At 44.5% G+C, this 22,813-nt stretch overlaps 1 protein-coding gene across 17 annotated transcripts in view; it reads right to left on the bottom strand.

Moving 5' to 3' along the window:
• Positions 1 to 14,643, bottom strand: part of SUSD1 (sushi domain containing 1) — a 141,012-nt gene extending 126,369 nt beyond the window's left edge. For 7 of the 17 annotated variants that reach the window (XR_004319413.1, XR_004319410.1, XR_004319414.1 and 4 more), the window contains exons 1-3: positions 14,022 to 14,642; positions 3,551 to 3,658; positions 783 to 938 (exon numbers count right to left, since the gene is read on the bottom strand). Coding sequence is in view for 10 of the 17 variants with exons in the window: in XM_032478192.1 (XP_032334083.1) it covers positions 783 to 938; positions 3,551 to 3,658; positions 14,022 to 14,127 (370 nt within the window). In the remaining 7 variants the exon portion in view is untranslated. Of the gene's footprint in view, positions 1 to 782; positions 939 to 3,550; positions 3,659 to 14,021 lie in introns of all 17 variants that reach the window. The other 10 variants (XR_004319411.1, XR_004319416.1, XM_032478193.1 and 7 more) reach the window with 2 other exon arrangements.
• Between the last annotated feature and the right edge of the window lie 8,170 nt (positions 14,644 to 22,813).

Below are 22,813 nucleotides of genomic sequence, written 5' to 3' on the forward strand. Positions count from 1 at the left end.
GAGTCCCTCCAAGGAAACTGCAGATGGCACATTGTCTCTGTGAGCCCCTCCTAGTCGTTTGTGGTAAAAATTTTCAAACACACAGAACAAGGAAAAGAATACTCGTCTCTTTTAGTCCCACCCTCACCCCCAAGATTCAATAACTGTTCATATCTTGCTGTTTAAAATGCCTTAACAAGGGGGGAGGGTATAGCTCAAGTGGTAGAGCGCATGCTTAGCATACACGAGGTCCTAGGTTCAATCCCCGGTACCTCCTCCAAAATTAAATAAACCTAATTACCTCCTCCTGCCAAAAAATAAATTAATTAAAATGCCTTAACAGATAAAATAACACTGGATACATATAATAATAACACCCCTAGATATGTCAGAATGTATCTTCCCAGAAGAATATTATCTTAAATACCACAATACAGTTATTCCATCTAACAAAATGAACAATTCCCTGATTTTTTAAAACATTTTATTTATTTTTTGTTTGTTTTTGTTTGCGGGGTAGGTAATTAGGTTTATTTATTTAAATATTTATTTTAATGGAGGTACTGGGGATTGAACCCAGGACCTCGTGCATGCTAAGCACACACTCTACCACTGAGCTATACCCTCCCCTCAACAATTCCCTAATATTAACTGATCCTCAGTCCCTGTCCAAATCCTCGGAGATCAAGGAGAGTCCCTCCCTTAAATCACACCCTGCCCTGGCCCTCCCCCTCCCTCCTCCACATCCCAGGGACTGTCCCACCATCACCATGTTGCCATCACAGCAGCCCCTTCCTGAGTACCTGTGCAGAAGGTACCATCGTTGGGGATGAATGTCTTGTTGTTGTTTGTGGCTCGATATCCTTCCAGGCAACTGCAATAAAAGCCTCCCAGAGTGTTGTGGCAAGACGTGTGGTTCCCGCAGACCACAGTGGCTCCCATCTGGCACTCATTTTTATCTGTTGATACATTGAGACAACGCACAGAAAGAGCTGTCAATCCTCACCACTATCAACCACCCAGACTTCTGTGCCGTGGACTTGGGAATCAATATTCTCAGACAAGTGCTGAAAGATCTGTTTCCCCAGCCCCTTCCCCTCCCTCCATGCCTCTCAGATGACAGGACGCGGGCCCCTCATAGTCATGGGCCAGGTGTGTACGAAACCACAAGAGAAACCCGATGTCTCAATCTGACAGTCCATCTTATTTGAAGACTGGGAGAAGGGGACGCTTTCTGAACTTCTCCACACTGAAACAGACCGTGTCATAGGCCTGGGGAAACAAATCCACCTGAATCCCACTTTTCCAGCCCAGCCATTCTCTTGCATTTTTACGAAAACCAGAGTAGGATGATTTTTACATTCAATGATTAACTGGAAAATTTTGTTACTTCTGAGTTACCGGGAAACACAATGGAATTAGTGCTCAAGCTTCATCCGGGGGCAGGGCTAATGTTGGCAGGAACAGCTCCTGCTGCTCGTCAGCGATGCACACGAATAACATTAGTCACCCGGTGAGGAGGAGCTGGAACATGGGATGCTTGATGAGTCCACAGACCTTGCCCGGAGTATTTTTAATTCAATAACTTGACATCGATGTAAAGCAAAAGTAAATCTCCCTCCTGTCTCTGTCCTCTAGCCCGAGGTCAGCAGACCTTTCCTATCAAAGGCCAGTCACAGACTCTGGATGCAACTGATCACTCGAATTTTCCCAGCACGAAGGCAGCCAGACAATAGGTAAACAAATGAGCGATGCTGTGTTCTAATAAGACTCCATTTATAAAAACAGGCAGTCTGAAGTTTGGCCCCCAGGCTAGAGTTTGCTGAGTGTGCCCAGCCTCTACCATCGGAGGAAACTCCAATGTGACTGGTTTCTTACACATCCTTTGAGAGCTGATCGATCCAGCTCGTTTTTTGGTGGACGGACTCGTCAGCTTATGAACCAGAGTTTTCCCGTCTGTTATGTAGTGTTTCTGTGATACAACTGGTTCCCTCAAAGCAGTTCACCTGCCTCCCACAACTGCACTCAATTCCTGCTAACTCAAAAGTGCTCCCCCACCCCCAAATCTAGTGCTTCTTTAAAAAAAAATTTTTTAATTGTCTTTCTGAAATTTTAATTAAACTTGGAACACAATTTATCATTGAAACCATCTGAGTAGGATTTGTGTGAGAGCTTACAGAGGCAGAACAGCCACAGCCAGGCCAAGTATTCAGTCCAGCTTCCTGGGAAAGGCATGGGGGTCTCAGACACGAGTCCACCCGCCCATATGATAGGATATTCCTGTCCTTTGCCATTGTTCCTGAGGCATGTCTCCCCTGCCGTCTTCATCAGAAGGGACATCTGGGTTTGTAGGGGATTCTAGAATCCTTAGGTCCCTTGACTTAATACCATGATAGCACCCCTGGCACAGGTATGACCTCATCTGTAACCTCTGGTCTCAGCAGGCCACCTACTAGGGTGTCTAGCGCTTGAGAGCAAGTACCACCCGAATTAATAAAGCCCTCTCCAGCCATTAAGAGAAGTTTCTATTGCTCAGGAGTCAAAGAACAATCAAGACTGCAGCAAGCTTTCATGGGAGGACTTCTTTAGGCGAGGGAGCAGAAAAGGCTTGTCCGTGTTCCCCAGTTCCAACTTCATTTCCAAGGCCCTGCTAGCAGGCAGTGGGGGGAGAATCTGATGGGCAGAATCCTCAAGACAGAGGGTCAGAAAGGCACAACTCCTGCCTGCAGGAACAGGCAACGGCATGTGATTGTGAAAACCTGTATCTGTGAAGTAGAATGTGACTTTTCGAACTCAGGACTTAATTGCTATTTTTCCTTAGGGAGAAAAAAAATCAAAGATACCACAACAAGTATAGTAAATACTGTTGATCCACAGCTTCAGGGCAAAATGATCCATATTTTTACAGCAGGGAACAGGCTGCTGAGAAGAAACTGTGGTTATCCTAACATTCACTATTATAAAGTTGCTATGAAACTCTCTCTTTCTCTGAATTGGGCTTGAACCTGGATATTGTCTGACTCTCACGGCACAGTGGATGCCATGAGGCAAAAAATAATGCTTCTAGCCTAAAGTTCTTTGTATTTCCTTAAGTCACCCAAGACCCTAAAGGGTCACAACTACAAAAAAATTTTGAGGATGGATTCTGGTAGACATAAGAGTCAGAGGAACAGTATTTCACCAATTAGCCCCAAAGTTCAATAGGCAATTATGTTTTTATTTTTCCTCATGGTACTAACATAGTTTTATATCAAAACAACCAGAGAAATTAAAAAATGAAATACTCGAGTTGTTAAGTTAAACTCAAGACTTGAAACAGATTTCAAATCTGTATTAGGTCAGTTTCCAGAGATGCAAGTTCAATGGCCTCGAACATGATAGCAAACGCTAGAGAAAGGATATAACCAAACACTACAACAAAGACTTATTACAGTTGACAAAACTTCTTGTAATAAAAACATGTGAACAGAATAACCATGCTTTCCTCCTCTCAAGGACATCAACTCTTTAACACTAGAGAATCTTGTTTCTTGATTCAATGTTTCAACTTAACCCAGTATCCAGGACTTACCAATACAATGAGTCCTCCCATTGCCCACAAATCCGTAGTTGCAAATACACATCTTCTTCCCTCCTCTTTCATGGCAGGTGGCATATTCATGGCAAGTGACACATACATCTGAATTTGAATTATAAATCACATATATCAGGAAAAGAATATTTCGATCACCTACTCAAGATGAGTCACATTTGGGATTGTAGACATTCACAATGGAGAACCAAAATTTGAATACTAAAATTATAAAGGGTAGACCTTATCCCATCCTTAGAAACCTGTAATCAAACAAGTGTATATTTCCCCAGGCCAATGGACAGTGTTCCTTAAAAAAAAAACAGAAAAATGTTCACTACTCTGTGGGTTAAATTATAACATGCATTTCAAAATACTTTACTTTCCCAAAAAGAAGAATTCAACAACTGTCTTTATAATGGTATCTATAACAAGTCACATTAATTTTTTCAAAGTATAAGTGCTTCCTTTTTCCCATTTGAAACTGCATGTACTTTGTTTAATTATAAATAGGAGATATGAACCGAAGAAAGACAGACAGATACTTGCATGCAGTCACTTAACAGATATTCATGTTGTAGTCACTCTGCATGTTTAAAAATTGTATCATGAACTCAGGACATACTCATCATAAAATAAATCCTGGAAGCTTTCCCAAGGTATCTGTCTATAAATGTATTATTTTTAAATGTGAAAAGAAAAAAGAAACCTGCGGTGGCTACTCACTGCCCATGGAGCAAAGCCCAAATTCTCTACCTGGCAATCAGTGCTCTTAAGAGTCTGCTTCTAGACTAACTTCTGCAGCCTCATGGCTCCCAAACCCAAATACACACAGGCAAGATGCCGACTACTCTTTCCCATACATGTTATCCATTGTCTTATTCATGCCATGCTAACGAGGTTCCCTTCATCCACAATGCCTATCCTTCCTTCTCTGTCCAACCAGCACCTATTCCTATTTCAAGACCCAGTTTAAACATCAGTCTCCCTGAGGTCTTCCCCATTCCTCCATTCTTGAGGAAAATTAAATGTATCTTCCTCTGTGCTCCCCTAACCCTTGTACATTCCCATATCAACCATGTTAATTTGTCATTATGTTCTATTGCACCTCTGTCTTCCCAGCTTGGTAGGATGAATGAGTTTTTCAAGGATTATGGGATTATGTCATTGGCCCATAGATCATGAAGGCACAGTATAAACATTCAATAGATTTTTTTATTGACCAACTGGATAAGGAGTCTGAAATCCTACTTGCTACAACTTAAAAAGCAAATGGAAGGAGAAAGAATTCATCTATCGCCTTACCCATTTTCCTTTTAGGGAAAAAGCGAATGTGTTTAAAATGTCAGTGAGAGAACAGCCAGGTCCCAGCAGGATGACCAGATCCCAGATTTTTTAGATAAACAGTAAAAAAATGTTTGGAGCTAAAACTCCCAAAACATCCAAATCTACCAGATGGTTATATATGGCCCAAGATCAAACAAGAATTTCTACCCGAGGCTATGTGCAATAGTGTTTTGCACTCTCAGTGTCTGTAATATCAGGAGCGACCCAGTAAGGAGAATATTTCAGCATGGAATTTCATCTTAGTCTTGGCCCCATTACTACCTAGGTAATAAAGACCTAGCCCTCAGGCTGCATGAAACCAACTGAGGAGAGAGATACACGCTTAACCAGGCTTGCTTTTTATTTTTCTTTAAACAAACTATAACACAAAAATGAGACAAGCCATGCTTATGACTAGTACTAAATTAACCATAGGATATTTATAAAATTTATTATATCCCAGACTATAAAGAAAAGTGCAAAAAATTTCAAAAAAGTAGAAATTGTAGAGGTCATACTTACTACGATGTAATAATATAATAAAACTACAAAATAAAACATAAGGTTTGCACCCCCAAAAGAAAGCCTACTTGTAAACTACAGAACACTTTACTAAATAATCCTTGGGGCAAAGAGGATATCAACATTGATATGTTTAAAACCAGACATAAAAGCTTATCTACTCCAGAAAATTTGAGTTTGACATGTTTCTATACTTGAAAAGAGAAAAAGAAAAGCAGGCAGCCAGTGGGGGGAAAAACTAGAATTTTAATGTAAGAAGTTTCAAAAAAAGGAAAAAACAAAATAGGGGTTTATGGAGGGGAGGGGGTTAGTACTTAGTAAAGATTAAAAAGATGTTAAAGAATTAGAAAATACATTCAAATTCACTGGAAAAAAAAAAATTTTGTCAAAGTCAATGTGTCATAAAGACCAGGAGTCAAAACTCAAGACCAGTGAGGGGAAAAAAGAGCATAGACAAAAACACTACATTAGGAATAAAAAAGAGCTATAACAAAAAATACATAAAATATTCCTTTTATTTTTTTTAATTTTTGGTTTTTGGGGGGGAGGTAATTAGGTTTTTTATTTATCTTTGACAGGGATACTGGGGATTGAACCCAGCATCTTATGTATGTTAGGCATGCACGCTATCACTGAGCCCTCCCCACTAAAAGATTCCTTTTAAATTACAAATGAAAGACTTCCAATTAAACACAGCAGATTTAATACACTCTCAACCACAACAAAATTTGAAAATGATATCAAGTTCCAGAAAGGTGTAAGCCCTGGGAGAGAAGATGATGGAAGGCAAGGATGTGGATAATATTTCAGAAGACAGAAGAGATGGACATATGGGAATTGCCTGAGAGGAAAAACTAAAAGCCAACCTGAAAAAAAAAAAAAGAGAGAGAGAGAAAATAATTAATCAATTAAAATAAAATAAGAATAAATAAACAGCAACCTGAAAAGCTCAGGAATTGGGGTCACTGAGTACCCCAGGAGGCAGGCATAAAGGGTAGGGGCTGAGAATTCAAGGAACTAGTTAAAAATATGGAGGAGTCGTTAGATGCCCAGATCCCCTCTCTAACCCTATAAGATGGAGTTTTATAGCCTGGAGAAAGTGGGCCAGGAAGGCTCCCAATTATAGAGGCAACAGTCGGAGCTGAGGTGGGAATGCGTGCCCATACTAAGCGCCCATCAATAGTGGGTAAATCGATTTAACCATTTTGACATTAGTGCATTTTAAAACAGTACCATAAGGTCACTGTCAATTCATAATCACATGCAACCAAAATCCTGGAAATGCCTTTTAAATAATGGATCCTGGGTCACGTCCACAAACCTAGCTGTGATCAACCATATAGAGATGAACACTCACCCCAGCATGTGTGTGTAGTGCAGCAGATATATATAAACACTGTACTAATGAAATAAACAATAACACGGTAAAATGTTTGATCTTTTTCCTATCTGGAATACTTGTCTTTATAAACATGGCAGCATTTCTATATCCATCCAGTTACAGAAACTTACATTAGATAGAAAATATATCATGAAACTGTTGAGTGAATCTAATAAACACAAAATATTAAGAAGCAAAGGAGCACCACCCACTCATAAATTAAAGGAAATCCAATCCGAATTAGTGAAGGACAGAAGTTAAAGGGTTTTTAAATAAATAGAATTAAGTTCAAGTTCACTCAATAAATAGAACCAGACCCTCAAAATATGGCCTTGCAGGAAGTCAGTCAGATATAGGAAAGCACTCAACTGGAGAGACAGAATTTGATCCTAAATCTAGCTGAGTCTAAGTCATCGTGTGGTTTTTAGCAAATCACCTGGCCTCCCTGGTTTTCAGTTTTTGATCTGTGCTTCTCAGAGTTTTAAGTACATCCAAATTACTTGCAGAGCTTGTTAAACCACAGGCTCTGATTCAGCTGGTCTGGGGTGGAGCCCTCTATTTTGCAATTCTACCAAGCTGCCAAGTGGACCATGTTTTGAGCAGCAGAGGGTTCAAGGGCCCCTAAAGTCCTTACCTTCTAATATTCTGACGCTTCATTCTTTGGGTACCTGTTTTAAAGACCCACTAAGAATAAGTTAGCATAAGTGTAGTCCCAAGAACAGTACCTGGCATGTTTGGGTCATTAAATGTTTGTTCCCCATATTGCCAAAACAGACAAGACGTGTGCCAGGCTACCAAAGGCTTCCCAGACCACCTGCAGAAGGCAAAGTGGTTTCCAGAGGAAGAGGGACCTCAGCTGAAGCTTCCTGTTCAGCCATGATTAGCCGAGTCTGCTCGGTCTGGCAGGGAGGCCCTCTGAATTCTTATTGCTTGAGGGACCAAATTGCCTTCTAGGGGTAAAAAAAAAAAAAAAACAAAACAAACAAAAAAAAACCCCACAACTTATCCTAAAGAAAGGAACAGAAAGCACAACTCCAAACCAAGGAAAGATGGAGGGATGGGGGAGGCCTGTTTCTGACCACACAACAGTGTCCATTGGTCAACAGCTCCTAGCTCAGCTAAGAATCACCTGGAAATAGGGTAACCAATTCAACTCAGTTTCAATACTAAAAGTCCTATGTCCCAGGAAACCCCTCAGTTCGGTGCAAACCAAGGCAGTTGGTCAATATACCCGGAGAGCGTGTTAGTATAGAATCCCCAGAGAATCCGATTCAGGAGGTGCGGGGTGGGTCTGAGAATCTCCATCTCTAAGAAGCTCCCAGATGACCACACTACCAGTAGCTCTGAAAGTCTAGTTCAATCTCAAGGACTTGGGTCAGAATCCTGGGGAAAGAAAAAGGCAATACTGAAGACGTCTTTCACCAAGTCTAGACTGATGCACAGCCTAGTTATAGAACCAACGGGACAGAGAATAACCCTGATGCACAGCCTACCTATAGAACCAACGGGACAGAGAATAACCCAAGGGAGGAGACCCTCCAGGCCAATGGAAGGATCACTGTGCCTTCGCTAGAACCTCAGGGGGAACTGTGTCAGGGACAGCTTTGCATCCACATTAAGGATGACTTACTCCTGTCTTCAGCAGATTCTGCTGGAGAGAGCAGAGAGGTGGCTGCCCTGTAGTAACTGAGGGACCGTCTGCAGAGGTCAGGGCCCCACCTTGTCCCTCCACCCTAGGGATGCCTAGAAGTACTGGCAGAAAAGCAGGAGAGTGGGGACCCCAAAAATCTCGGAGGAAAAGCCTGACAAGTACCCTTTGTTCCTATGATTGTGTCCCCCGGCTGAGGGCTGCCCCCCTAGGTTCACTTCCCTTCTCTGCAACGACTAAGCCGGCTAAAATCACATGCAACAATGAGAGGATCAGACAGGTGCCAGTGTCTCGACCTGCGTTGGAGTCTTCTCTCATGCTCGCTGACTACATGTTAGATGGCAAGTTAAACTGTCAGAGCTCTGGTTTTAATCTGTAAGATGGAGATCGTGTTGCAAGGATTAAATGAGAAATAGAAATGCTGTAGGCACTCTAAAGCACTAGACAAAGAGCTAATTTACATGAATATTTATGTCTCTTTCCATAGATATTGTTACTGTTGTTAGAAATGAGTCATGCATGATGCAGTGCCCGGTGTTCGACACACTGGTTCAGAGCAGGGTTAAGAGAGAGATCACTGAGGCTACAATCCCAGCTCAGCCACTTGCTAGCTGTGTAATCCTGATAACCTCTGTGCCTCAGTTTCATGTAAATCTATAATACAAGCACGATAATCAACCTACCTCATATGGTTGTTGTGAGGATTAAAGAGCAACTGAGTAATACACGTAAAGCAATTAGAAAATGTTAGACATTATTATAACAACCACTCAGCAACTCTTTGATAATGAATAAATGAAGGTACTGACAGCTGGCCAGCTCCCAATTATACTAATGAAGAGAGTGATGGACAATTGCACTGATGCAAAAAACCAGAGTAGTATCTTTGTGTGGACAGATGCTCACCTGATTCTGGGACTCACAGTCCAGGAACCATAATAACCTTTATTTCCACAATCCTCCCAGCCTTCTGAGTAATAACTGACTGGGAAGGAGGAAGTTCAGCTTCCTCACCCTTTCAGCCCTGCTCACCCTCCCTCCTCTCCGCCATGCACCAAGCAAACCTAGAGCTGGGGACGGAGTGGAGGCTGCCAGCCTGAGCAAGCTACTCTCGCGCTTTATTTCAGTTCTCAAGCAACAACTTACATGCACTCTTGAAATAACAGCAGATAGGCTTTGACAAAAGAATGAAGAGATTTCGTCCCCTGTCAGGGGAAGAAGGACGTTTAAAAGCACAAATGGAGAGCCTGAATTTAAACCTTAATCTAATCCGAGCCATCCATGGTCAGACCAAACCCACTGCACAGACTTCCTGAGGTCCTGTCTCGTGGAGGCACGTGGAAACAGATCAAGTGACCTGAGGAGATAAGCAAAAGGGGCCCAAAACTCAGGAAGAGGAAGCATTCGCAAGCCTTCTACAACAGGATGGAAAACTGTGCTGCTCTTCAGAGACCGCATCAAATTCCAGAGACAGAAGGAACAAGAGAGACCTCATAGTCTCTCCTCTCCAACATCCCTAACAGAAAAAACACAACACAACAAAACAAAACACAGCCTCCAAGACAGAGAACTCTCCTCTTTCAAGCAGTACAATCAATCATTGCAGGGGAGTGGGAACCCTCATCCACTCCCCTTCCCCGCCCAAGCCCGGGACTGCCATTCCCTATCAAGAACCCATAACCTCTCCTTGTGAAAAATGGTTGTCGGGCCCTCAGCCGCTTTTTGCCCTTTTGCCCTCTTCTGTCCACTTTCCTATTTGAACAAGACCAACTTGCAGTGGGGCCCCTACACCTGGCCTCCAGACCAGGAACCAACCCACGCTGAGGGGCCCAATCTCAATGCTTTCGAGCTCTGGGTGAAGCAGCCACACCCTAGGTTCATATCCTGCATGTCACCCACTAACAGGCTGTCTCACACCGTCGAGCAAGCTGCACATTTTTTTTTTAATCCATGCAATCCGTGCCTCCCCACCACCACCCCGCCCCAGTCTCCTCTGCAGAGCTAAGGCCAATAGGCCACTTGCTATCTCGGGCTGCAGAGAGCTGGGAACCCATTGTAGGATTTGACCAGAAGCTGAGGATGTGTGCCAAGTCCCTGGCGAGGGAAGACAGGCCACAGTGGGGATCGTCTTCATCAGTTCTAATCCTGCCCTGTTACTTTAACCAGCTGTAAGTCACTCTGAAACAATGTACTCCCTCCATTTCCCCTCTTTCCTCCTCGTCCTCACTCTGAACAGTGAATATGCTGCTGCGATTCATGATTCGTGAACTCAGGTGTACTTCATACAGCAAGAACAACTTCCCCAGCCTTCTCCAGCATCGCTCTTCCAAGAGTCTCAAGGCCTCTGCCCATCCCCTGGCCTTCCCAAACCCCAGCCAGGCCTGAGCCAACAAGTTCCCCAGCCACTCCCAGAGTCAGAGCAAAGCCAGAGAAAGGTTAAGAAACAGGACTGACTGGTTCCACACCTCCTCACCCATTCCTAACCTCTCTACACCCTCAGGGCTTGGCACCCCACCCACCCACCGACACCCTCCTGCTCTACCAACTCTGGTCTCACAGGTTCCTTGCACTCAGGCCATTTGACTTAGGTTCCTTCACTCTCTCCTCCCTGAAACATCTTTGATAACAATTAAATGTAATTCAGCACATGTTCCCAGTGAGAGACTGAATATACAAATGGACAATGGCCAGACCATACATAAAAACAGAACTCTGACCCACAGTCTGCAGCCATGGATCTGGGAAGTCAAACCACAACCTCTGTAGCAATAAAACCCAAATTGTCAAGATTTAATCAATATCAACCAGCTTCCCTAATTTTTGCCTTAGGACCAATCAGAGAAAGCCAAATACGCTCCTCCAACCAATCACAGGACGCCTGCCATTAGAGGGAAGCTATCTCCAGCTTCCCCATGCCAACACGCAGCAACCCGGGCACTCCTGACGCCTTCCCCTTCGTTCCACTATAAAGCTTTACACTCCACAGCCTGCCTGTGAGTCTCTGACAAATGTTAAGTCTTGCTAGACTCTCCTGCAAGCTCTGAATAAACAGCCTTTGCCTGTTCTTATATGGATGGTCTCCAGATTTTATTTCCCTATCAGATCCCTAATACCCTACTCAAAAGGACTTCTTAGTCTAGTAACAGTATCACTGCAATACGGCCGAAGTGTATAGAGTAAGAGTACCATATATAAATATGTACATATATAAGTAAGCGTGTAGTGTCTCATACAATATGGGACCAGGTGAGGCGAGGGCGTGGTGTCGCTGGCGCTGCAGAAGGAACTGGGTGACTCCAAGGGGCCTCCAGGAGGGAGGACAACTGGGCTGGTTTTGAAAAATGAACAGCACTCACTAGGTAGCTCGCTGTTGGGGGGAAGAAAGAGCAGTTCTCCATTCTCCCTTCCTCCCCTCTCCCTACCAAGCTTTCCCACTTGTAGAGCAACTTTGCTTTTTGACCTGCTCCATTAAATATCTTTTATTTTTGTATTTCAGTTTCTCCCTCTCTACTGACTAATGGCCTTCATTCTAAAATGTGCTGGAGAATGTTTTACCACCACCCCCAACAAAAAAAAAAATCTTGCTCTGATCGGGCCAGCCCTACTGAATGCTATCTTCTCTTTCCTTCTACCTTCTTTACAGAGTTATCTACTCTGCAGCCATGGTCCTGCACTCCCTGGAACCCCCTGCATCTGGCTCTCACCCTCCATGCTCTGCCAGCTCTGGCCCCCACTGACCAGAGTCACAAGGTCCAAAGCCTTGTTCTCAATCTCCACTCCCTCAGCTTCCCCTCCCCTGGTTTCCTTGATGCTCTACTAGCCCAGGCTTCCTCCAACCTATGTGGCTGAGGCTTTTTCTCCTGCACTTGCATCTACCTTGGAAACTTGGTCTTTCCCAAGAATCCATCCTTGGCCCTCTTACTCTCATCAACCTCAAGGCTTCAAGCGGCCATTGAGTCTCCATCATTTGCACACACAGTCTCAACGCTCCATTGATTTCATCTCTCCAAAAGTCCTAACATCATATCAAATTCAGGATATCCAAAACAACCAGTCATCTTCCTTCCCAAATCTTTTTTCTCCTCCTATGGAACCACATACCCAAACCACCCAGTCCCCACACCTTAGTGTTCCCTCTCCCTCCTACTGTTCCCTTGCACCTTAACATCTGTCATTAAGTCCCTCCAGTTCCATTTCCACCTTATCATCCACATGCAGTCCTCATCTCCTGCTGTCGTGACTGTGGGGCCAGGCCTCAGTACTTCTCGAACAGCTATTACAACTCCCTCAATGGCCCCTACATCCCCACATTGTCCACTGTTAGGAATCTCACCCTTAATCAAACCAGATTGTGAACAATGGGAGAATACCAACACAGGGAGAGGAGGCTCAACCCAGCAACACCAGCTTCCCTTTCCCAAAACTCACTCCACAGCCTTCCAACGGCTTCTCACTGCCCAGGAATAGCTAAGTTTAAACATCTTGGTCTGCCAGTCATAACACCCTTCCTTGTGGTTAAATCCAATCTGCTTTTCCACCCCCATTTCCCACCCATCTCCCACATACCAGTCAAACTGAACCGCACCCACAGGCCCCATGCTTCTGCACCTGCATGTGCTTCCTCACTTCGTCCCCTCTATCTGGAATTCGCTCATTCTACACATACTTGTGCCCTGTGCTATGAGCTGGGACGTCTTTCCTCATCTTCCCATACCCAGATATCACCCATCCTTGTTGGCCCAGTTCAAGGGTCACTTCATCCATGAAGCCACCAGATGCCTAATTAAGTTAGATGTAGTCTTTCCCTCCTCTGACCACCCACCTTTTCAGAGCTTTCATGGTGCTCTGCCTTTATTATTACAGTTATATTTGAGTAAATGCCACCTTTCCTACGTGTCTGAATCCTCCATATAACTCCTACCACATTCAACACTGCGTCCTGCACGGGGGATAAAAACTATTCTAATTGTCTGGAAATGGACTATTTGCTTGTCTGTCTTCTCCAGAATATGAGCTCAATGATGTGCAGCACCGAGACCTTACATCCTTCACAGGGAAACCATTCAAGGACCATCCATCTATTGAATGAATGAATTGATTAATGAACGCTTTATTCCCGTAAATTTCCTTACACTTCTTTCTCACTATCTTAGCATCTGGTTTTTCATCAAGAGGCAAAAATTAAAAGGTAGAAAGAAAACTGCTTCGGGCCAAGAATTTGTCGTGCAAAAGCCGCAGCCGAGCCGGAAGCGTGACAGTGCCGGCGGAACGCCCTGCCACGCCCTCGAGCGCGGGGCGCCGCTCTCCCCGGGCCCCCGGCCGCTCGGCCCAGCCCCCAAGCGCGCTAGGTCCCCCGGGGGCGTGGGCCGGCCGCGCGGCACACTCTCCCTGTGGCCCCAGGGCGGAGGCGGGGAAGCGGGGCCCGGAGGTCCTCCCGCTTCTCCGAGCCCCGCCCTCCGCTCCCCAACGGCGGGAGCCGACCCCCCTTGCGCCCCACGCCCGGGCTCCCCGCCCGGCCGGCCCAGGAGCACGGGAGCGGCCCGGGCGCGCCCGACGTTGCCCGGGCCACCCTCCTGCTCCCCGCCCGCACTCACCGTCCGCGCGCGGCTTTCGGGGCGCGCCGCCGGCCAGGCCGAGAAGCAGCAGGAGCGGCAGCAGGCGGCCGGGCGGGAAGCCCGAGCCCCGGGGCCCCCGGGCCATGCCGCCGCCGCCGCCGCCTCCCTCCTGGCGCTACCGCGACTCCTCTGGAGGCCCTGAGGCGCCGAGATAAGGCGGCGGGCGCCCCGAGGAGGGGGCCGGGCCGGCCGCTTCCGGCGCCGGGCGGAGGAGCGGAGGGCGCCGCGGGGTCTCGGGGGCGGGGTGGCGGGCCCTTCCCCCCACCCCAGGCCTGCGCGCCCGGGGGACGCTCACGCCGCCGCTCGCTCCTTCACCCGCTCGTGCACCTGCTGCGCGCTCGGCGCGCGGGGGCTCCCGGGGACACCCGGCGGGGCCGCCCTAGTGACACAGCTGAACGTAGAGTCCCTAACTGGGCCGGGGTGAAGGTCTCCCGCGCTCTAAGCGTGTGGTACGAGCGCGGCATCCAAGCCGAGGGGGCGCGCGGGGAGGCACCCCCGGAGTGGCAAAGGAAGAGAGGTGAAGGAAGGGCAGAAGGAGCGGGAATCTTCCGGGAGCTGAAAAAGAGCTGGGTGAGGGGGCTGGAGCTCCAAGGGCAAGGTGAGAGGACGACAAGCCGCCGGTCCAGGCCACCCAGGGGCGACAGACTTGACCGGGCGACAAGACCGTCGGGGGCAACAGAGCTGGCGGGAGTTCTGCTGCTCCGAGGACACTCAGCTTGGGGCGTCGGGGAGGGCTTCAGGAAGAAGAAAGTGTGGAGACCTGAGGGTGAGAAGGACGCGGGAGAGGGATCTAAGCGGTCAGAGAGGCAGACACAGACAAGTCGCATTCTAGAAACGGGAGCAGGACCTCCTCAGAGTGGGAACGGCCGGCTGGAGAGAGGCAGTGAGCTGCAGAAAGAAAACTTCGTAAATCAAGTAAAGGAGGTTGCTCAGAAGCAGTCACAGGGTTTTAAGCGGAGTGACCGCATCAGGAAAAGCCCCCAGGGTCTGCTCTGTGCGATTGGGTTTGGGGCTGGGAAGCAGGGAACCGGCCTAGAGCAGCTGCAGGGATCCAGGCAAGAGAGGACAGGTCTACGAGCAGGGCATTGGCAGTGAGTATGGAGAGAAGTGGCAAATGAGAGTGGTACTGGGTGGAATCCACTGGATTTTATGACCAGTAGAATGTGATAGACAAGGAAAGAAAAATTACAGATGCCGCCTAAACTTTTGGTTTGGGCAACGGGGTTGATGGTGGTGGGAGTCACTGAGCTAGGGAGAGGCTGCAGGGGGAGAAAAAATAAGTTCCAGGTTGAAGGCTTTCAGCTTGGGGTGCCTGTGGTGCTCCCCAAGACAGAGCGCCCCACGCCCACCACTTCACCCCTTTTCTCATTTGCTTTCTCTCTGTGCCATGCGCTGGCTCTAACCTTAACCACCCATGAACACACCCATATAAGGGCTAAACTTATTGCGCAGCCTTAAAAAGAAGGAGTTAAAAATAAACTTCCTAGGCCCTTTTGGAGCAGGCTCTCTCGCTAATTATTTTTTGCTCAGCAAAGATTAGAGTAGTAGGAGGTGAACAGTGCAGGGATAGCAGTCTATCTCATATTATTTAGGGAGGTTTTTTGTTAAGCTCGGCTCTCCATGGACTTTGAAATCATGTAACTGTCTCGACAAAAATGCATTCAAGACATTTTTAAGCCAACCTATATCTCTCCTTCTCTGCCATGCCCCCCTGCAGAATGAATAAATAAATTTAAATACGTTTGTGTATATATGTGTATAAATATGTGCACATAAATTACATATATATGTATTTAATTAGTGATGTCAGGGGAAAATACCCAAAACTTGGAAATAGGCAAAAGAGATTCCGTAGGTTTTTTCAGTCGGGTTCATGTGTCATGTAGGAGCCCTTCTGGAGATTATCTGATTCTGTAGAATCTTGTACCTCTGATGGACTTTCTCAATAGGGGTAAAGTTAACTTGCAGAAAGTTGATGATAATGCAAAAGATTCTTGTCCATAGCAATCAATGCAAATTATTTTTTCCAGTACAGATACAGGTGATTTCTGCCAGGTAAAAATAAGATAAACCTAATTAGATTTTGTCTTACATAATAGTAACCAGTTAACCAGTTTTGCATCTGTTAGCAAATTCACATCATCATTCCTAACTGAAATATATACATAATATACATACATATTGTATTATATATATATATATATATGTTCTTCAAATTTCCCTTTGCACCTTATTATCTTACTAGTTCTCCTTTGAAGTCAATATCTTGCCGAGTCCCTCATGAATGAATTAGTTGAAATAAAAACTTGTTTTCATTTTACGTTTTCATGAACCATGTTTTTAATAGTTTGTAAATTTTACACTAGTACAATCCATGATACCCTTATATTCTACATTAGATTGTGTGGCCTTCAGCAGGTCTTTTTATTGGCTCATTTTTGGCTTTCACACAAATTTTTTTTGTTTTAAAAAAAAAAAAACCACACCCTACCCAATGGTGAGTTCATGGAATCGCAAAATGAAATATTATCTCCTCATCAGTATTTGTCACTAGAACTAAAAGACAATATTGAACCAGTGTTAATTTTGGAGCAGTAGGATTATTGCCCACCGAGAAAATATTTAGCTTAAGAAAAATGTTCTTTTAAGAAAGCACGGCCAATACACCAACATCTTCTAAAAGCCAATTTAAAGAGAGCTCTTTTTTTCCGTGATATCAACATTGTAATGACTCTTCAAAGAAAAAATTGACTTCTGGCTTCAAGATGGCATCATAAACCCTGAAAGATCTTTCTCCCCTGCTTCCCAAACCGCAGCAAAACGGCCAGAGATTCTCACACGCGCGCGCGCGCACACACACACACACCAGCTAAGTAATGGCAACAGTGCTTTCAAACAGGAAAGAATGACATCAGTAAACCAGATAGCTTTGAGAACTGCATTGAACTAGATTTACCTCATGCTCTCCACAAAAAAAGTCCACTAAAAGTCATGGCAGGTAGAGTTTAAAAAAAAAAAAAAAGACATGTAATTTAAAGATTTTTAAAATTATGTGCACACTGTAAGTTATTATTTTCACAAATTAATATCATGTGCAGATTTTATATTTTTAAATTTACTCCAGAACTGCTATGTAGGAATTGTTGAAAAAAAATGGAAAGTACATTTCTTACCAGTTAAAAGCATTTTATTTTCCTCATCTGTGTACATAGTGTTCACTGTAATCTGCTCGTTCTTCAGGCTTCAGGCCACCAAAAGCCAGTTTCCTGGCCCTTTAGAAAAACTATCCATTTCCACACTTTAAAAAAAAACAATTTTTAACTTTTTTTAAAAAATTTTTTATAATAATTTACTCATCAGTGGGTCTTCATGTGGTTAGACAAAATATTTAAATCCCACCTAAACTATTGAGATTACTGACCAATATAGTGGAAGGGACACACAATCAAGACAGCTTCCCGATTTGTTCCTGTTGTCCATCCTTGAAGATTAAGAAATATTGAAGTCTATCCTAATGCATCTTGTGACACAATCAAAACACTCTGTGACAACAGAGAACACCCATGTTCATGGCAGCATTATTCACAACAGCCAGAGGGTGGAAACAACCCAAATATCCATCAAGGGATGAATGGATAAACAAAATATGTTATAGCCATACAATGGAAAATCATTCAGCCTTAAAAAGGAAATAAATTCTGACACATGCTACACTGTAGAGGAACTTTGAGGGCATTATGCTAAGTAAAATAAGCCAGTTAAAAAAGGACCAATACTGTAAGTTTCCACTTCTGTGAGGTACTTAGAGTAGTCAAATTCATAGAGGTAGAAAGTAGAAGGGTGGTTGCCAGGGGCCTGGGGGAGAGGGGAATGGAGAGTTGCTGTTTAATGGGTAGAGAGTCAGTTTTGCCAGATGAAAAAAGTTCTGTGGTTGGATAGTGGTGATGGTTGCAAAACAATGTGAATATACTTCATACTGCTGAACTGTACTCTTAAAAGTGGTTTAAATGATTTTTTAGAAATCAATGACAAAAAAATTAGGTACCAATTATTATTTTACCAGGTAGGCTCTAACATATAGGATTCCCCAAATCAATTTTGGATCCTGGCAGATCAGAATTATAGGAAAGCTTCCTTGGAAAGCCCCATCCCCCAGTCCCTGAGACATAAGTGGATGGGTTTCCAAGAGAGCCTGGAGGGTTATGAGGCAACCAGGGATGTGAGGAGGGAGAGGGCCGGCAGACAGAAGGTGAACATTGGTCCAGTGTCTCTAGAGTTTTCCCCCAGGCTGCCTTTCAGTGTGTCTGCTTACAATGTGAAATTTGAGCTTTGCCTGGTGGGTTCTCATCTGGATGCAATATAAAACCAGAAGAAGACAGGGACAGGGAGTCTGGATCCCAAATATCCTGCAGCTTTCCTGGAAAAATCCCTTGCCTGGTCATCACGCTCCTGACCAGAAATGTCGTACTGCTTCCCCAGGGGCTGGCCTGGGAATACCACTAGCAGGCTTGCAAATTATAAATAAATTGCTTACCTGTGGGTATTTGGTTTACCAAATATTAGATTAGCTGTAATATCTAATTGTAATGAGTTTGACCTACTCTGGTGTTGAACTTGTTGCTGGAAGTTTGCATTAACAGGAGTGATTTAAATGTTTGAAGCCTGTGAGTTATGTTGGTTGACAAACTTTTTGAAACAGATGGAAGTTAATCCCTCTGGAACCCCCCACTCCATGCTCACACAGGTCTCTCCCACATGTCTGTCCCTGGCCGACACGACATCTGAGAACACAACGAGTCCACTTGAAAGAAGCCACATTGACAGTCCCAGAATGGAATCATCATCTCAGGGAGATTTGTCAAGACTGATAACGGGGACCTGTCTCTATGGAGAAATGCCCTGCTGATGACTGTCTCTAAGTCAAGTACAGGTAGACTTGTCATTTTTTTTTTTAAATTGAGGTATAGTCAATTACATTGTTTCATCAATTTCTGTTGTACAGCTTAATGTCTCAGTCATATATATACATACATATGTTTTCTAGACTTGTCATTCTTAAAAGCTCAGTGACTCTCAGACATTTTGTTGCCACGTGGAAAACAGCAGGATTAGCCTGCCTTCCTCAACATGCCTCTCCCTCCTCCCAAACACACACTCAGACAACACTACTGGGAGTTCGTCTGTGGAGCTTGGGTAGCAAATAGACTATCGGCTGCCAGACGGGGCTGTGCTAGAAACCATGCTGTCTGACGTGTAGCCCGCCCAGAAGACCAGGGTGCTCAGAAAAGCAAACCCAACGTGGGTGGTAAAGGGATGACTTCGTGGAGCAGGGAGGTCCCCCAGGACAGTCATGCCCTCCCTCCTCTCTTTACACTGGCAAGTGCACTCTGATGGATCTCAGACACCCTGTGATCCCACCAGCAGGAGCTGGAGGAGTGGAAGATTTGGATTTGGAAGCAAAACCTCAGAAACTCCAACTGAAGTTCAGGGAGCAGCCGGCAGAGTATTCACCCAACCTCCCCCTGACCTCAAGAGGTAGGGGCAACACCAAGTGAGACTGGGGCTCTGTCACCCAATCACACACACACACACACACACACACACACACACACACACACACACACACACACACACTGAGTCACCTGCCTCACTTCAGGAAGCCTCAGCTTTTGGTCTGTTTGTTCCGCAAACCCTGAAAGGAAGCCTGCTGACAGCCCACTTCCGGACCTAGAATCAGCCTGTGGACCCTTGCAACCACCCACACCCCTGGGGAGAAGTGGGGCACAGCCAGCAGAGACTGACACATTTGCTGAGGAAGCCCACAACAGCTGTGAAGGCTGATGGAGCTGGACATCGCTTGATAAAAACCAGCTGACAGCAAAGACCCCTGTCACTGACCCTGGGAAACAGTGCAGTCTTCAAAATATTTATTCAATGATTCAAACCTTATTCAATTATTTTGGAGTGGACTTAGCTACAGGTTTTACTGGTTTCTTTGCTAACTGCTGTTCTTTGTGCCCTGTTTCTCCCTATTTCACCCTCCTCCTCCTTCATCTTCTGGTACATCTTTGAGCATCTCTTTCAGAAAGTATTCTTGGATGGTAAATGTTCAGAATCTTTCCATTTTCAAATATATCTTGATTTTGCTCTCATAATTTACTTACAGATTAACTGAGTTTCAAATTCTGAATTCAAAATAATTCAATGATAGGGTAATGGCATCTAGAATTCTGGGTTCAAAATAATTTTCCCTCAGAATTTTGTCTTCTAGCATTTATGTTGCAGACGAGAACCCCAGGCTAATTTGATTACCAATTCTTTCCAGGTGATGTATCTCCCACGACCCTCGTCCCAAGCTTTGGGACTTTCTGCTTATCCTTGGAAGTCAGAAATTTCACGAGGATGTAGTTTTTCATCATTCTTACCCAGCACTCATTGGGCCCTTTCAATTTGTACATTTGAGCAGAGACATTTTTTTCTTTTGAACTCTTTGATTATTTCATTCTCTCAGTTCTTTCTGTGTGTCCCTTCTGGGGTGTATGGTAGGCAGTTTCTAAAAGCTTGCCTCTGACCTCCCTGGCACAGAATTTATCTTATTCTCTTCATCTTCTTTGCCATTGTTTACTGAATGTGGGAGACACAGTCCTCCTGTTCACTAATTTGATCTTCATCCACACCCATTCTGCTCTTCAGTTCATCTGTTGAAATATTTATTTCAGCAACTAAGCTTTTAATTTCCAAGAACCTTTTCCTTTGCTAGGACGCTTTTATTTCTGTGAATGTGAGAGCTTTTTTAATTCCTCTGAGTATATCACTGTAGTATTTGAAAGTTCTTTTCTTTCCCGATTAGCTGCTTCATCTGGAGGTTGTTCATTTATTTGTAGAGCTGATGAGTCTTCTGCCAGTTGTTTCATGACTTTTGATTGCCTGTCATTATTTACATGAGAATCACATTTGTGTAGAATTAGTAGTTTGGATATGTTTCCTCAGCCCAGGAGAGAATCCCTGCTTTCTCAGGAGTAAAGGGAGATTTGGGTACAGCGGTCCCATGGTTTTGAGGGCGGGAAGGGGAAAATGGGCAAAATGGCTACTTTTCTCGTGTATCGTAACTCTCATCTTGTTTGGTAAGCAGTGAGCTTTACTTAAAATTTTCACTTGGAAAAAAAAAATTTTTTTTCACTTGGGGAAAATGTTCAGGACTCAACACTTCTAAGGCAGAAAACAGATGCAGATGTTTGCTGTCTGTGAATTAATTACCAGCTCACCATCATATCAGTTCCTTCTCCCTTTCCCACTGCCTCTGCACTTGAAGTTATTCTGGTGTTCTAACCAGAAAGTTCATTGTTTTGGAGAGCTGCTCTTTCTGCTTTCATGGGGTTGTGGGTGCATTGGCTCTTCCGTGTTTGTGTGAATCTGATCACATCTGCTTTATATCTTCCACAAAGCATCTCTATTTTGGTGCTCTGATAGTACCCTGCCTGGATTTCCAGTACTGCTTTTAAGTGATTCTTTTTTGGTTGTTGTTCTTCCTGTTTTTTTAAAGTGAGGCGTTATTTACACACAGTGAAATGCATTAATAGTAAGTGTAGATTTCCCCTCCCAAAGTCCCCCTGTAAGTCACTTTTTTGCATTTAGTTGTCTTGCTCAAGGCTATGGTGAGTGCCGTATTAACCAGCTATCCTGGTATCTGGCAAAACTCATGACACCTAGTAAGTATTCTACATATTTGAGGAAGGAAGGAAAGATTGGAGTCAGTCACTGTCTGTCCTAGGTTACCAGTGAATGTTACTATTCAGCTCAGCTGTGCATCCTTGGAGGAAGCCAATGTAGAAAAATTTCAGATTAGTCATCCCCCTACATGTCTCATTTCCTGTTCATTCAAGGGCTCGGTGGTTCCTAGATGATCTATCCCCAGGTGACTGTCTCCCACGCTGTCTCCAGGACTCTGATGACACCCACATTGTACTGACTTGCTCACACAGTTGTTTTAAAATGGATATGGGTGAGAAACTTTCAATCTGTGCCAAAGTGGGTAATGGAGAAAAGAAGCATGTATTAGCCAGTTGAAAAGATTTCATATGTTTTGATTTTCTCTGGCAGTTTTGTGAAATAAACCTGAAGCACTCATGGGCAATTTTTAAATCAAATTATTCTTTCTCATCATGGTAGCTACCTCGTAAATACAACTTGCCAATATCAGGCTGACAGGCCAGCAAACGTTAGATGCGCACACAAAACACAGGTGGTCACACATCATTTAAGTCAGGCCACCAGCACCTGCCCAGACAGACTAGCTTCCCCTACTACCCACTCACCAGCTGCTGTCAGAATTCCTCTGTCCTGGGTCCTGCTTCATTGCCCTGCTGTGTACAACTTAGGAGACTTTTGGTTCAAGTGACTTAATATGATCCAAACCGTGGAAACTGAGCTGGGAAGGAGTGGTTCTCGAAGGAAATGTAAGGTAATGTTTTATCAGAAGAGCAAAGGGTGCCAGGCAGCCAAAACAGCAGGTGTGACTGTAACCTGTGAGCACACTGGCTCTTCAGAATTCCTCCCTTTTCGACTGAACTAACATGCATTTTCACAAATCAAAACTTATTCCAGCTAGACTCCTGTCTACGTGGCATTCTAGGACGTGACCTTGAGTTTCTGATCATTCTGGGTAAACTACTTTTTTATTTCATTGGTGTTGTTGCTGTTTTAAACTACATCTACCTAAAGAGTTATTTACACCCCAAACTGAATGCAGTGCTTAGAGATTAGTCTGATCA

The sequence above is a fragment of the Camelus ferus genome, chromosome 4 (assembly GCF_009834535.1).
Source record: "Camelus ferus isolate YT-003-E chromosome 4, BCGSAC_Cfer_1.0, whole genome shotgun sequence".
Taxonomy (NCBI): domain Eukaryota; kingdom Metazoa; phylum Chordata; class Mammalia; order Artiodactyla; family Camelidae; genus Camelus; species Camelus ferus.